The sequence below is a fragment of the Carassius carassius genome, chromosome 34, assembly GCF_963082965.1.
Source record: "Carassius carassius chromosome 34, fCarCar2.1, whole genome shotgun sequence".
NCBI classification, from domain to species: domain Eukaryota; kingdom Metazoa; phylum Chordata; class Actinopteri; order Cypriniformes; family Cyprinidae; genus Carassius; species Carassius carassius.
The window spans coordinates 22,892,415-22,907,161 of record NC_081788.1 but is presented as its reverse complement, the minus strand read 5'-3'; the positions used below and the strand labels follow the sequence as shown (position 1 = coordinate 22,907,161).

General features: G+C 39.0%; 1 protein-coding gene across 1 annotated transcript; it reads right to left on the bottom strand.

The window, feature by feature from the left end:
• Window positions 1–1,917: 1,917 nt before the first annotated feature.
• Window positions 1,918–14,338, bottom strand: LOC132115234 (BEN domain-containing protein 5-like). Its single transcript, XM_059523620.1, has 6 exons — window positions 14,036–14,338; window positions 9,045–9,166; window positions 7,360–7,732; window positions 5,730–5,878; window positions 3,304–3,517; window positions 1,918–3,039 (listed from the first exon to the last, which is right to left on the bottom strand). The coding sequence occupies exons 1-6, from the start codon at window positions 14,202–14,204 to the stop codon at window positions 2,843–2,845; spliced, it is 1,224 nt and encodes a 407-aa protein (XP_059379603.1). The 5' UTR covers window positions 14,205–14,338; the 3' UTR covers window positions 1,918–2,842.
• Window positions 14,339–14,747: the final 409 nt, after the last annotated feature.

The following is a 14,747-nucleotide window of genomic DNA, read 5'->3' as shown; positions in this document are numbered from 1 at the left end:
CGCTTTTACATGCTCGAGAGAATGAGAAACAAATGGCTGCTAAAACTGCTATTGAGTGGCAGAAAACTGATAGCTGATTCATGTTTTCTTGTGAATGTCTTTTCACAAGCATTGTTAAATGTTTGTTGACTTCTTTTTTTTAAGTTGGCTTGGGTAAATCACAACAAAGAAAACCAACACTGATGGAGTTTTATACTTTTTTTTCTCCTTAGGATTAAAGTGCTACGCTGTCAAAAATGGACAATGACTTTCCTTGGAACAGAAAGGCAGGCGACGGCTGCCTCTCGACGGAAATGACTCACAGTGAGGTGAAATTTATAAATTGAAGTTCTTGAAGCATTGAGATACCCGCGGTAAAAAATCCAAGATAGAATCAATTTAAGATATGGGTTTCTGTCATTAGAGATGATGTATTCGTGAAGAGCCCTGCATTCTTTGAGAAATAGGAGTACCCAGGATCTACGTTAATAGCGAAACGTCACATATACACTGTAAAAGTAGAAATGATAATAAACTATATATGAACCAGCAAAGATAAAGACAGAATTACAACACTGTCTGACTCGGATCTGAACCAGAAGCTTAGTGAGATAAGGTGCAGCCTGGATGCAAACGACGAAAATGTTCAAAAACATGAGAATATATTCCAAATATACACTGAAATTGTCTCCCAACTAATAAATGTACTTGATTTGAGAAAAAAAAAAAGAAAAAGGTAGGGAGGCTTTTGCGTGGCAGATCTGTGGTTAATTCACAGTAAGCGATATGGCATCACAGTCAAGAACCCACATCTGCAAGAGGGTCTTTGTTTCCAAACTGTTTGTGATGAAAATAAAAATGTCAAAGCCAAAGGGAGACAAAGGACTAAAGTGTGGATGGCTCATTGAAAGTTGTCACAATATCTTATTTCCTCCCCTAATGAGTGTGCCCTCTACAGGTGGGATGAAGCTGAGACCAGAAGGATGAGGCTAATGTGTAACCCCCGAGCACTGCTGACAGTTTTACCCCAGATCCACACATGGTGCCAGGCATCTCTCCACACTTACACCAAAGTGCAGTTAACGCAATATCAGCTGATATTACAATCACAGCGTGCTATAAAATGGAGAACACAGTTCCCAATGATTGCCAGCTAGAAAAAGGCCCTGCAGCACAGCTCTGATTTCCACTTATCCTCCGTCCCAAGTGCAATTTACGGCTGGTAAAAGGTCTTAGGTGGTCTCCCTCTCTGTAGACCCGATAATACAGAACTCCTGTCCCATGGCTAGTCCATCAAGTACACTGAAAACTAATTGGATGTGCTCTTGTTGCTTACAAGAATCGTATTTGATATTTTATGTCATTTTTACTGCATTGTTGTCAACTCTGGTTCTTTTGTACACAGCATCTCCAATAATAGGAATTTATGTATATTTTAAAATACGGCATTAAATACTTTCTTCAGAGTTGAATCAGACAAAATGTATGTATAAAGCATATCTGAATTACTGATGGCATTTTCTTCAGGCCCCAAATTTTTATTCAACACATTCATGTTCATGCTATTCAAAAGGTCAGTAAAATTTTTCTTTTTTTTTTTTTTTTAGAAAAATACTTCTATTCAACAAAAATATTTATATTTTAAATAAATGCAGATATTGTGAACTTTTTATTCCGTAATGAACCCTGAAAACATTTATCACAGTTCACACAAAAATATTATACATCACAATTGTTTTCAATATTGTTAACAGTAGAAATTGTTTCTTGAGCAACCAAATCAGTATATTAGAATGATTTCTTAGGGACCATGTAACACTGAAGACTGGAGAAATTCAGCTCTGCCATCACAGGTAGAAATTATATTTTAAAATGTATTGTCATTTTAAATTGTAATAATTTTTCACAAATTTAGTTTTTACTGCATTTTCTTTAAAAAAAAAACGGAGAAAAAAAAAATCTTACTGACTCCAAACTTTTGAACAGTAGTATAAATGTCATGAAAACTTCAAACCCACAGGACTTTCCCAACAGGACTTGAAGGCATAGCCTAAAGCAAACATAAGATATCTACTGAAGACTGTAAAAAGTCTCAAATTTAACCTTTAAGAGCAATTTATTCACCCTTTTGTTGCTCACCTCCAAAGAAACACTGCCAATTCATCTTCCAGGACAACTGTTTAGCACCACTGACTACATGTGACCTTTCCACCCCTAACAACCATCAAGAACAGACCATCAGTAGTCATCTCAGGAAAGCAATTAACAGGAGCAATTAGGCCTAGATTGATTAATTAAATCAATCGTTCATTAAGACGACGCAGGGTGTGACCCTGTTTAAAAGTGCAACACTTTATGTTAAGTACCTTTAGCATATGGTCCCTGTGAAGTGACCTACCTACCCCCCTTAAGACTCAACGCTTAGCCAGCATTTATGACACCTTGCAAACATCCTCCTGAAACAAGAAGACTTTTTCAGAAGGGAAACCTCTTTAGTACATTAGGACATGTTCTGACACAGAACACAAGCTGATGTGCCAAACACATTTTTCTCACACACGATTTAAAGGATCGTTCCTGTCTATCAGGCATAATATCCAACCCACCCGAGATCCCCCTCATTAAAGCTTACAAAAACCCACCCCATTGACTCAAAGAATGCACATCAGCATGCCAAGGCAGTGCGGAGAGAGGTAAAACTGTCAGACAGGCTGTGAAACAGGGTTTACGAGAGTAAAAGACAGAGAGGTCTTGGGAGGGCATCAGTGGAAATCTCAATTGGCAGCGCCGGTGATTACGGGCACTTTGTTCACCAGAAGTTCTTGAGGAGTAGAATGAGCTATGGTGACAACTTCATCGCCCCCTACAGACCGTCGTAAGGGAAGTTCTCCATCTTCACCGTCTGCTGGATGAGAAGCTTGGACTCTCGTCGTTCCTCGTTTTTGATAGATTTGTTGATATCCATGATCTTTTCACAGATGTATTTGTTCACTTTGGATAATCGCTGGGTGATCTCCGCGCTGTCACCGGTTTCTTGAGACACACGATCATACAGACACTCTGGAACGAAATATTAACAAGAAATTAGCAAAGTTTTTTTTTTCTTGTCCATCTAGGTTTTCCTTCTAATAAATTTTTTTTTGTTTGCATTTTACAAATATTTCAGTTGAACTTCTTTAAATACCAGAAATAGAAATTGAAATAGTTTTGGAAGCTAAAATTCGTTCATCAATAACAATTCTCCAAATTATAAAACATCTATTAGCAAAACCAATTTTAAAAGTTTAATTTGAATAGCAAATCTTTTAAAGTTAGTGTGTTTACCTCTAACAATTTTGAGCTTGCTCGGTGAGAGCGGTGGTTTGGGCAGGGCATCTTTCTTCTTCTTCGTAGCGACGCCAGTCACACTGCGGTTCTTCAGGGTTTCCGTTCCCCAGATCATCACCGCCAGGTTTTTGGTGAATTTCGAGTCTCCCTGTGTCCGCTGTAGCTGGTGCCACTTCTCCTCCTCCACCCAAATCCCTCCACCCAAGTGCACCTGCAGGTGACACACTCTTCTTCAAATATACACACTATCACAGACAAGATTTTGCTTTGTGTTTGAGACAAGGTAGCTTTCCCTTCACAATGAATAAAACAGCTCTGTTTATGAAGGATGAAATGCAACATTCCTCACACACTCCTCCCAGTGTCTCTTCCACTATTAAAAAAAAAAGTGTGATTATTTTTTAAATGTATGTAAATATCTGTTATCACAATGCCTTTATCAAGGTAATACTAAATAATAAAAAAACAAATACATTTTCATGATAAAAAAAAAACAAAAAACTTTTGACCAATGAAAATCCATGACCATTTATAGATGCTTGCAAACCAAGTTTTACTCAAGAGCAATAATTAGCTGATGAAATATTTTAGCACAAAGCATATCTAGGGGGAAGTCGTGGCCTAATGGTTAGAGAGTCGGACTCCCAATCGAAAGGTTGTGAGTTCGAGTCCCGGGCCGGCAGGAATTGTGGGTGGGGGGAGTGCATGTACAGTTCTCTCTCCACCTTCAATACCATGACTTAGGTGCCCTTGAGCAAGGCATCGAACCCCCAACTGCTCCCCGGGCGCCGCAGCATAAATGGCTGCCCACTGCTCCGGGTGTGTGCTCACAGTGTGTGTTCACTGCTCTGTGTGTGTGCATTTCGGATGGGTTAAATGCAGAGCACAAATTCTGAGTATGGGTCACCATACTTGGCTGAATGTCACTTCACTTCACTTCACTTCACTTCACTTCATCTAGAAAATATATATTCATAAAAAAAATTACTTTTGACAAATGATCCATGACTGCAGGAACCCTGTCCAGAGAAGGTCCTGGTGTTTTGTGGTATGCAACAGCACTTAAACCCTTCCACATACCTTATAAGACCTAGGTACCGAAAACCACATATGAGAGATGCGTCACACATAAATTCAGTGGTGAGGTGTCTGGGTTCATTAAATGGAGTAATCTGTTTTGACAGATGCCAGACCAGAGTGTTGACTTCTAAGCCACACTGTGGAGGACACAGCCCAACAAGCCATCAGGTGGATTGATGGGCAGCCGGTGAGTAACAGCTGAGGTATTGTGCCTTCTGCTTTGTCACCCTAAGCAGTCTTCGGGCTCCAATCCAGCAGCTTTTCCCCAATGCATCTAATGTGCTTTAGGCCCTGGTCCAGCAGACAAGCTTTTCACTGCTCTTAACTTAGAGGAGATTTGCTTTTCTACGACTACCTGTCACTCAGGGCAATTCCTGTGGTACAAATAATTAATGCCGGATATGTGTGCGTATGTGTATGTGCAAGGGCCTTATTTGCTTTTGTTCTTCACGCTCGAACTGAGAACCCTCTTAGCATGTAACACAAATTCCCCCCCTGTCATGCAAGGCAGGCGGAGGAACGCAAAATGTGGACCCAATGTCTGCTAACAGGGTTCAAAATCACAGCAAGCATTCTGGTTAAAAGGCCCTTTGAGACTGATGGGGAGGAAGGTTGAAGAAGGGATTTCGCTAGTCAATTAGACAGACCAAACCACTGCAAAACATTAAAAGAAACACTGAATTACGCTAACACGAGGAGCATCCGAACCACTATACAACACTTATACAACAGCTGAAAAGAGTGGCTGGACTACCGTCTTGTTTTGAACTAATGACCAAAGTCAAGTCCCTTTTCTTTCATGATAGCCGTGAATAATGTTTGTATCCATTGAGTAAATATGAACAATAACCATAACTTTGGAAGGTCTCATGACAACTGACACGCCGTTATTTAATAAATAAACACAATAAGGTGTAAGTTTATATATACATATAATACAGTTCGAAAGTTTGAGGTCAGTTAGATGTTGAAAACAGCTATGCTGCTTAATATGGTGAAAATGTGATCACTTTTTCCCTGACTCTTTAATGAATAGAATGTTTAAAAGAACAGCAAACATTTGCAAGAGACATCTTTTGTAAGACTTCTTCAAAATCTTAACGGTCACATCTTTGGTGAATAGAAGTATTAATTTCTTTCATAAACAACTAAAAACATACTGACAGCAAGCTTTTAAATGGTAGTGTATATATACATTTAAAATATGTGGTGACTGATGGGCTGCTTTTCTGCTAAAAAGGCTAGAATAAAGTGAGATTGGGCATCATGACTTTCTGCGATGTTTAAGAATCAGAAAAAACGAAAATTGTAAAGACAGTAAAAACACACACAGGATTACATACTTTTCCATCATTGAAGGTATAGACGGTTCTCGGGGATGGGGAGTGGGTGGAGCTAGTGTTGGCTTCCTCTTGACACACCTCCTGTGGTTCACTGATCGGCTCCACCACCTCTGCTTTGATTGTCTGTGTGCCATTGTCGTGCATCGGCTCTGTATGAAGCAAAGCAAAACACTGCTCACCATTTAGTGAAGCACAATTTAACAGAAGAAAGATGAATGTAATCCTGAGAAAGTGTTGACGGCAAACGTTCCCCCGTCTCTAATGACAGTTTTGAAACTAGTCCAGCGTGGCCGCAGTAAGTCCTGCCCTGCTCCCTGAGGAGCGCTGCCTGAAACATGGCTCTCCGGTGCCTCAAGACAACCAGGTCATTTTAGCTCAGTAAGCTGGCTTGGTGGCTGGCCGCACTAAGCTCTAATGTATCTGTTGAGTTTTAATAACGGTCAGTGCACTGCATGTCTGACCCTAAAGAACCCTGGCTGGCCTAATCTTCAGCCTGCTCCACCAGCTCACTCCAGACCACAGTCTGTTTCGCACGCCCCCACACACACACACACACACATGCACAGCAGCTGGCCGGGACACTGGCCTGAGTGCTCTGAACACTATGTCCTCTTTAAGAAGCCTGTACTGTATTCTTCATCTGAGTGGTTTATCAGTCCCTGCAGCTCAGAACTATGTGGAAAATGTAATGATAACATCAAAATCATTAAACTATCAGGGTTGCCAATTTAACATGCTAATTTAGTACAATTACTTATAGCGATGCTTAAAAAAAAAAAAATTACAATGACCAAAGAAAGTCTTGTAGATTTCAAAATGGATTGTTGTGGACTGCAGGAGGATAGACATATATATTTAATAATATGAAACGACAATATAATGTATTGACTAAAGTCACTTTTTGTCTATTCAACGTTTTCATCCGCAATGATATAATGACTATGAATTATCTTCATTTGGAGGGTATCCTCAGCCAATATTGATGCATGCGATTAATTTGATTAATACCATAATTACATGACATAATTAATCACTTGATATGCAGAATATTAAGAAAGTACTTGCTATGCTAAATAATTATCAAATTAATCAAATGATGAACATTTTAATTGACTGACAGCCAATTACACAAGTGCACATTTAAATTGCTGTCTGAAGATGTAGTTAGTCCTTTTATTGGACACTAAATACGTCACTCACTACAGCTGACCAGCCATTGCTGCTTTTGTACTAAGTGTAAAAACAGCTCTAGGAAGCCTTAAAAAAATGCTAACCATCAAAACTGCATTTTAAAGCAAGCATTTTAAAATGGATAGTCGTGACGTTACATTCTAATTGGATGAGCCATGTTTGAAGCAGTTAAAAACAAGTCTGATATTAATCAGAAAATCAATGTCAAGACCTGTTCAGTATGAATTTTACAATGCAGATGCATTTAAAGGGTTTAGGTTAAAAAACGGAACTTCTATTATTCGGAGAACAATCACAATTCTGAATCAGATCTGAACATATCCGTTCAATGATTTCGGTGCAAATATTTTACATTTGCATAGTGTTTCGTTGCGTCAGCATTGGTGTGAACAGTTAGTTTGCCGAGTCTGCTGATATGTATGATTCATGCAAATCTCACCGCTGCCAAGCCTCATGAGCAGGACGTCCTGCAGGCGTCGATTGAAATCTCGCAGCTCCTTGACTTCGGTCAGCAGACTGCCGTACTCCTTGAGCTTCTTGGCCTGCTGCAGCAGCTGCCTGCGTGTGCGCTCCAGTTCCTGCTGCAGGCGTCTCATTTCCTCTTCCTGCTGCCTGTAGCTGTGCACCAGCTCCTCGTATAGGACACGAGGCACCACAGCCTCTTCCTGCTCTTCCTCTTCCTCTGTTGTGAGTCTGTCCAGCTCCTCTCCCTCAGTGCATGAGTTGACAGCGTTCCTCTCCAGCCGTGCCACCACTGCAGCCAGGCTTTTTGAGGAGTTGGAACTCGCCCGCTGCTGTTCCTGTGACTGGACCTGCATCACAACATTGCGCATCTTGACCAGTGTAAATTGCGTACAAGGAAATAATAATAATATATTATTTATTATTATATTATTTATTTTTTGGCTATATACCTTTCTCCAGAGTTAAGATTTAACTCCCACACCTAATGAGAAGCTTTCAGTTCACAAAATACACTAAGGGTAGTCACACTAGATTTTAAAGAACTAATTTCATGATTAATCTTTTGATCGGTTAAATTTATTGAAAATAAACTCCACAGCATGGACACCTGACTCTTCAAACAGCTTCTCACAAAGCTTGTAAGCTTATAGTTTTATTTTTTATTATGTGTGTGCATATACTGTATCTCTTTTTAAATGTATTACAATAGATTATAAATAAAAAATAAAAAATCTACTCCACTTTCCCCACTGTAAACTATGATAATTTTAAATTGTAATATTAAGTAACGAGGTCAAACTTTAAAGCTTAGATCAAATTTGTTTCTAACCAAAAGCTTGGATCAAATTTGTTTCTAACCAAATTTGTAGGGCAGAGTTCACAAAACTTGAACTTTAATACACAAAATCCTACTCATATGCTTACATTCACATGGGTATGAATGGAGGAACACAACGTCTAGTGTGACTTTCCTTTTATAGCATGGTTGGAAAAAAACTGTTGGAATAAAAGAGAACTTGAAAAGCTGGACTACTGTATAATAATCGAATAGTTTCAATAAACACGAAACCTGATTTAATTGTATAAAATTAAAACTAGCCTAGTATAATTTAAAAACTAATAAAACTATCAGTGATAACAACAACAACATAAAAAATCACTTACTGGACAAAACATTGCTAAATCTTTACTATTTAATATCACTGTAAGAGAGCTAAACTGGCTCATGGAAATTCAGTTCAGAACTGGCTCATATATTCTGTGACATGAAAACTATACACCAACTCAGTTTATATTAAAAACCAAGTTCACACTAAGTTATTAAGGAACACACAAAGCTGGGTTGTAAACTTAATGGACTGCACGATTAAGAAGACATAGCAATGATGTGCGAAACACATGGCCTTTTTAGTATCTTGCTAAAACATCTGAAATATCAGGACTAATTCCGTAAGTGTCAAAACATGTTTTAGTATTCTGGTCTTGTTTTGCTTGAGGAATATAAAATACACTCTTAATATCAGTAGAAAATCCCTGTTGAGCCATAGCTGATCTGTTCACATGTTCCCCATCTACAAATCCAGACCAGTAACGGAAAGCCTGCAAATGTCTTACAGTCTTCCAAATCTTAAAACCTTTCTTAAAAACCTATATACCAACCTTTTTATGTCTAAGGGGCATTCTCTCCTCACCAAAATGATTCTCCACTGTGTTCCTGTTCGACATCTTGGGTATTTTCATCTTCTTTTGCATAATACTGTGCTCAAATTCCTCAATGCTTTCTAAAGAAAAAAGAGGAGGGGAAACAAGTCAGATATGCAAATAATATTTCATCTCATTGCTCTGAAATGATACGGTTTAAAACAAGGACAGTAGGACACATCAGCAAGAGAACATTTTATAAGTTTGGTGGAGAAGTTTCTCAGTAACCTTGTAATGACACAGATGACTAGCTATTGTTGCAATGGAGCGTTTAACTTTGCAATGCGACGTTGATGGCACAGCATCAATATGATTTTGACAGGCGGGGGTCATCACAGCTGTCAACGTGTGATGCAGTGTCAAGTAAGCAAGGCCACTTGGACAAGACAGACCATATATATGTGCCTACCTAACCCCTTATCATGTCAAGTGGAAAATGCCCTCAATCATCATTTTAAGATCTTGAATGTTAACCAGGTATTAAAAGTTTTACATTGGCCACATATGAGAGATGAGCCTCAAGGTCGGCCACAACAGATTGCAGACAGCTTAAGTTCAAGCAAACTGATTTAAAAGCTGTACAGGGCTCCAGACCTCTGTCCCTAACAAGATCAGGCCTGCAAGGCCAAGTTGAGCCACACATGTACAGTCGTGGCCAAAAGTTTTGAGAATTACATAAATATTAGTTTTCAAAAAGTTTGCTGCTAAACTGCTTTTAGATCTTTGTTTCAGTTGTTTCTGTGATGTACTGAAATATAATTACAAGCACTTCATACGTTTCAAAGGCTTTTATCGACAATTACATGACATTTATGCAAAGAGTCAGTATTTGCAGTGTTGGCCCTTCTTTTTCAGGACCTCTGCAATTCGACTGGGCATGCTCTCAATCAACTTCTGGGCCAAATCCTGACTGATAGCAACCCATTCTTTCATAATCACTTCTTGGAGTTTGTCAGAATTAGTGGGTTTTTGTTTGTCCACCCGCCTCTTGAGGATTGACCACAAGTTCTCAATGGGATTAAAATCTGGGGAGTTTCCAGGCCATGGACCCAAAATTTCAACATTCTGGTCCCCGAGCCACTTAGTTATCACTTTTGCCTTATGGCACGGTGCTCCATCATGCTGGAAATTGCATTGTTCTTCACAAAACTGTTGTTGGAAGAAGTTGCTGTTGGAGGGTGTTTTGGTACCATTCTTTATTCATGGCTGTGTTTTTGGGCAGAATTGTGAGTGAGCCCACTCCCTTGGATGAGAAGCAACCCCACACATGAATGGTGTCAGGATGCTTTACTGTTGGCATGACAAAGGACTGATGGTAGCGCTCACCTTTTCTTCTCCGGACAAGCCTTTTTCCAGATGCCCCAAACAATTGGAAAGGGGCTTCATCGGAGAATATGACTTTGCCCCAGTCCTCAGCAGTCCATTCACTATACTTTCTGCAGAAGATCAATCTGTCCCTGATGTTTTTTTTGGAGAGAAGTGGCTTCTTTGCTGCCCTTCTTGACACCAGGCCATCTTCCAAAAGTCTTCGCCTCACTGTGCGTGCAGATGCGCTCACACCTGCCTGCTGCCATTCCTGAGCAAGCTCTGCACTGGTGGCACTCCGATCCCGCAGCTGAATCCTCTTTAGGAGACGATCCTGGCGCTTGCTGGACTTTCTTGGATGCCCTGAAGCCTTCTTTACAAGAATTGAACCTCTTTCCTTGAATTTCTTGATGATCCTATAAATTGTTGATTTAGGTGCAATCTTAGTAGCCACAATATCCTTGCCTGTGAAGCCATTTTTATGCAACACAATGATGGCTGCACGCGTTTCTTTGTAGGTCACCATGGTTAACAATGGAAGAACAATGATTAGAGCCCGACCGATATGGATTTTTGGGGGCCGATGCCGATATTAACTCGAAAAGAGCCGATTTATAAGCCGATATTTTGATTTTAAAAATAATCTGGATATTAGACCCATTTCCTATAAACTGCACTTACACAACATTCAATAGCAAAATATCTGCCTGTTCTATGAATGGACTATGTTAAAAAAAAGCCTTAGATTACAGTCTCAATGACTAAACAATTGCACATCAAAAGTATATATTTTTTAATGATCAAAAAACAGTCTGGTTTTAAACATTTAACACTTTTACTTTCTTCCAGTTGAAGCTGGTTTTAACAGTCTGTGTGTGTACTGTAAATAAATTATAATACTAAAGTTAAAGTATTTGCAGAAGTAGTCCCACACTTTGCTGCTACAGCATTCACCTTTTTCAGCCATCTGTAGGCAGAAAGAGAGACAGAGAAAGAATAAGCATGTGTATTAATAATATCACCATGTATCATTACTCATGTCATCATTAGAATTATAATAATAATAAACTGGGATCCCCTACATAGGCAAAAATGAGAAATATATATATATTTTTTATTTGTCAAGCAATAGGTATTACCTACTTATATTTAACAATATTATTTCAACATTTTCCTGTTATGTCTGTAAAGCTGCTTTGAAACAATATGTAAAAAAAAAAAAAAGCGCTTGTTCAGCTCACATTTATTTACATGTCCCCTCTGGTTTAATCATTTCTGACGCACCTACTGTAGTTACTGTAACTACACTATATTTGCTCTCACAGAACATCGTCTTGCCTACTATTACGGAAGATTACGGAATCAATTCGAAGTTGAATGGTTAACGTTAGTGTCATGAACACACCGCTGTCAATTTTGAGAAGAACCACCTTCAAACAAGTTAATAGCAAGCATTTAAGGGGCCTGCTAAAAAGGAAGCTATTAGCGTTAGAGTAACGTAACCAGCCTGAATTCACCAAATTGTTCTCTGGACCTGAGGGTAGCCTCTTCTTCCTTGCTTCTCTCTTAATTCTCATCAGCAGGACTAGCGCTATCGCTCGCTTCTTACAACGGGACAGATACATGTTTGCTGCTGACCGAAAGGAGGAGGAACAGACTATGAAAGAGCTCCCGCTAAACGTTCTTAAAACCCCGCCTACACCATAGCGCAGCGCAAATCGCGTTGTATCTGAAGGGCAACGCTGAACCCAGCGGCAAGTGCCGTGCATACCGCGTACTGTGTGAAAGGCCCAATTACGCGGTCATTATGTGGGAAACACACCGCAATAGAATAAGAATAAGTTAAACGCTAACGTTATAGTTTGACCTCCTATTAACGTCCGCGCTCTTCCACTGATAAACATGGTATTAGCTTTGTGGCTAATCTAATATAGCAATGCATTAGCGGCTGTAAGTGATGTTACAGAATATTTAGAAGTGATAATGATAGGACCGTTAGCTAGAACTACCACACAGTTTTTATATACAGGGTATGAACTAAATCTACAATCATTTCACATGACGAACGACAGACTCACCGTCAAAACAGTAAGTTACATCTCCGTGGCTTGGCTGATCGCTTTCTTCTGTAGTGGACTTCTGGCGCTGTTGTTAACTCTGGAGCTGTAGAGCTACCTCTGGTGGGCACACTATGCAACACTCATAACATGAGTGAAGCATGAGACTCTGTTTCTCATGTTTCATCGGCCGTTATAAATGCCGATGCCGATGCCGATTTAAATGCAATTAGCTTATATCGGCCGATAATATCGACCGGCCGATATATCGGTCGGGCGATATATCGGTCGGGCTCTAACAATGATTTCAAGCATCACCCTCCTTTTAACATGTCAAGTCTGCCATTCTAACCCAATCAGCCTGACATAATGATCTCCAGCCTTGTGCTCGTCAACATTCTCACCTGAGTTAACAAGACGATTACTGAAATGATCTCAGCAGGTCCTTTAATGACAGCAATGAAATGCAGTGGAAAGGTTTTTTTGGGATTAAGTTAATTTTCATGGCAAAGAAGGACTATGCAATTCATCTGATCACTCTTCATAACATTCTGGAGTATATGCAAATTGCTATTATAAAAACTTAAGCAGCAACTTTTCCAATTTCCAATATTTATGTAATTCTCAAAACGTTTGGCCATGACTGTAGATATATCTAAATAGTCCAGGTTGAAGAGTGGCAGGAGTGAAAGTGGCTGGAGGTTTTCATAACTTGAGCTGAAGCAGGAAGTGTCACGTGATAACAGATGTGCAACCAGCACTGATTTAAACCACACATAACTCTCTGACAAAGTTATGCTGGTTGTAATTTACCAGTACAATATGCTGGCGTAAGGTTTCAAGCAAATTGAAGGGCGTAAAAATAAAAACGAAACAAAATAAGCCTTACCTGATGACAGTAACCTAGCTAATTGAGATAAAATCAACAATCAGTTAAAATTCTGAAATTTCTAGTTATCATATCTGTTTTTCCGTATCTTTATCGGTTGAGAAAGCCTGTTAGTGTTACAATGATTTTATCCGCGATTTAGAATTTATGCACCTCCGATAAATGATGGAAGCATTAGCAGCAAGCTAACAATCGCTTAGCATCCTGAACCTCTCTCTGCATTAAAACTCTCTTTGCTTTCGTTTCTACTTTCACGAACTTATTCAGACGTTTTCGACACGCAGTTCCTTTAGTTTATATTCAGTCTGCTATGCTTGTCAAGCACAGACAGTAACACATCCCGCAATCATGATGTGCTAAAAACACCAGAGCAATCAAGACATCAAATCTGACATTCTCCGATTATATCCATTTCACATCAAAACACTAAAATTATATAGTTAATCTACTCTTAACAAATCCGTGTTAAAGCATGTTCATGTAGGTCATATCATATTAAAATAATATTTTGTATAACTTTCATATTACGCAATAAATATAATGCTTCACTTAAATGTTTCATGCACATGCAAATATAAAAATATGATTTATATCGAAGTTGCATGATTCGTTAAGCTTTTATATACTGTAGCATGCGTGTTACTGTTATTTATGAAGGTTATTGTTATAGTTAATGAGAAGAGAAGCGCAGAACTCACCTGCCAGGGCGAGGATGTGTGCTTTGGCAGGCTGGCCTGCTCCTCTCAGCACCACATACACCTTCTGATCATCAAAATCTCTTTTGTGCACAGGCTGGAAATCTTTCACGTCTGACACAGGTAACGCGTAGCACATGTCGTCCTCCAAGAAACGCACGAAAGCGTACATTATTTTTGCTCTTTGGTCCCTGCTCTTTGGGATAGGGCTTGACAGTTTCCCTCAAAAAAAAAAAAAAAAAAAAAGATATTAAAAAACACATATAAACACAAGAGAGGGGAGACAGTGGGGAAGCATCTGCGATCGACTGCTTCTGTCTGGATGGTGCGTATCAGTTGAGGAAATGCAGAGCATGTCTCCACAGACTGAACTAATCAAAACAGATGCGACGATAGGTTTATTTTGGGGTTTAAAATGTCGTTTGACATTAGTTACAATAAATAAATAAACAAACAAACAATAGAAAAAATTAATGATAATAACCATTGCAGTGATAATATAGTATAAAACAAGATAGTATAATAATAGTAATATAATAATAATAATAATAATAATAATAATAATAATAATAATAATAATAATAATATGGTTTTATGTGGTTTTTACTGGAAAGTCCAACTTGAATCTTCACTAGTCAGGTTACAGCAACACACAGGTGAGAAAAAGGCAACTGACTTTCAAAAGAAATCACTTCTTCTTATGTTATCAGAAGTC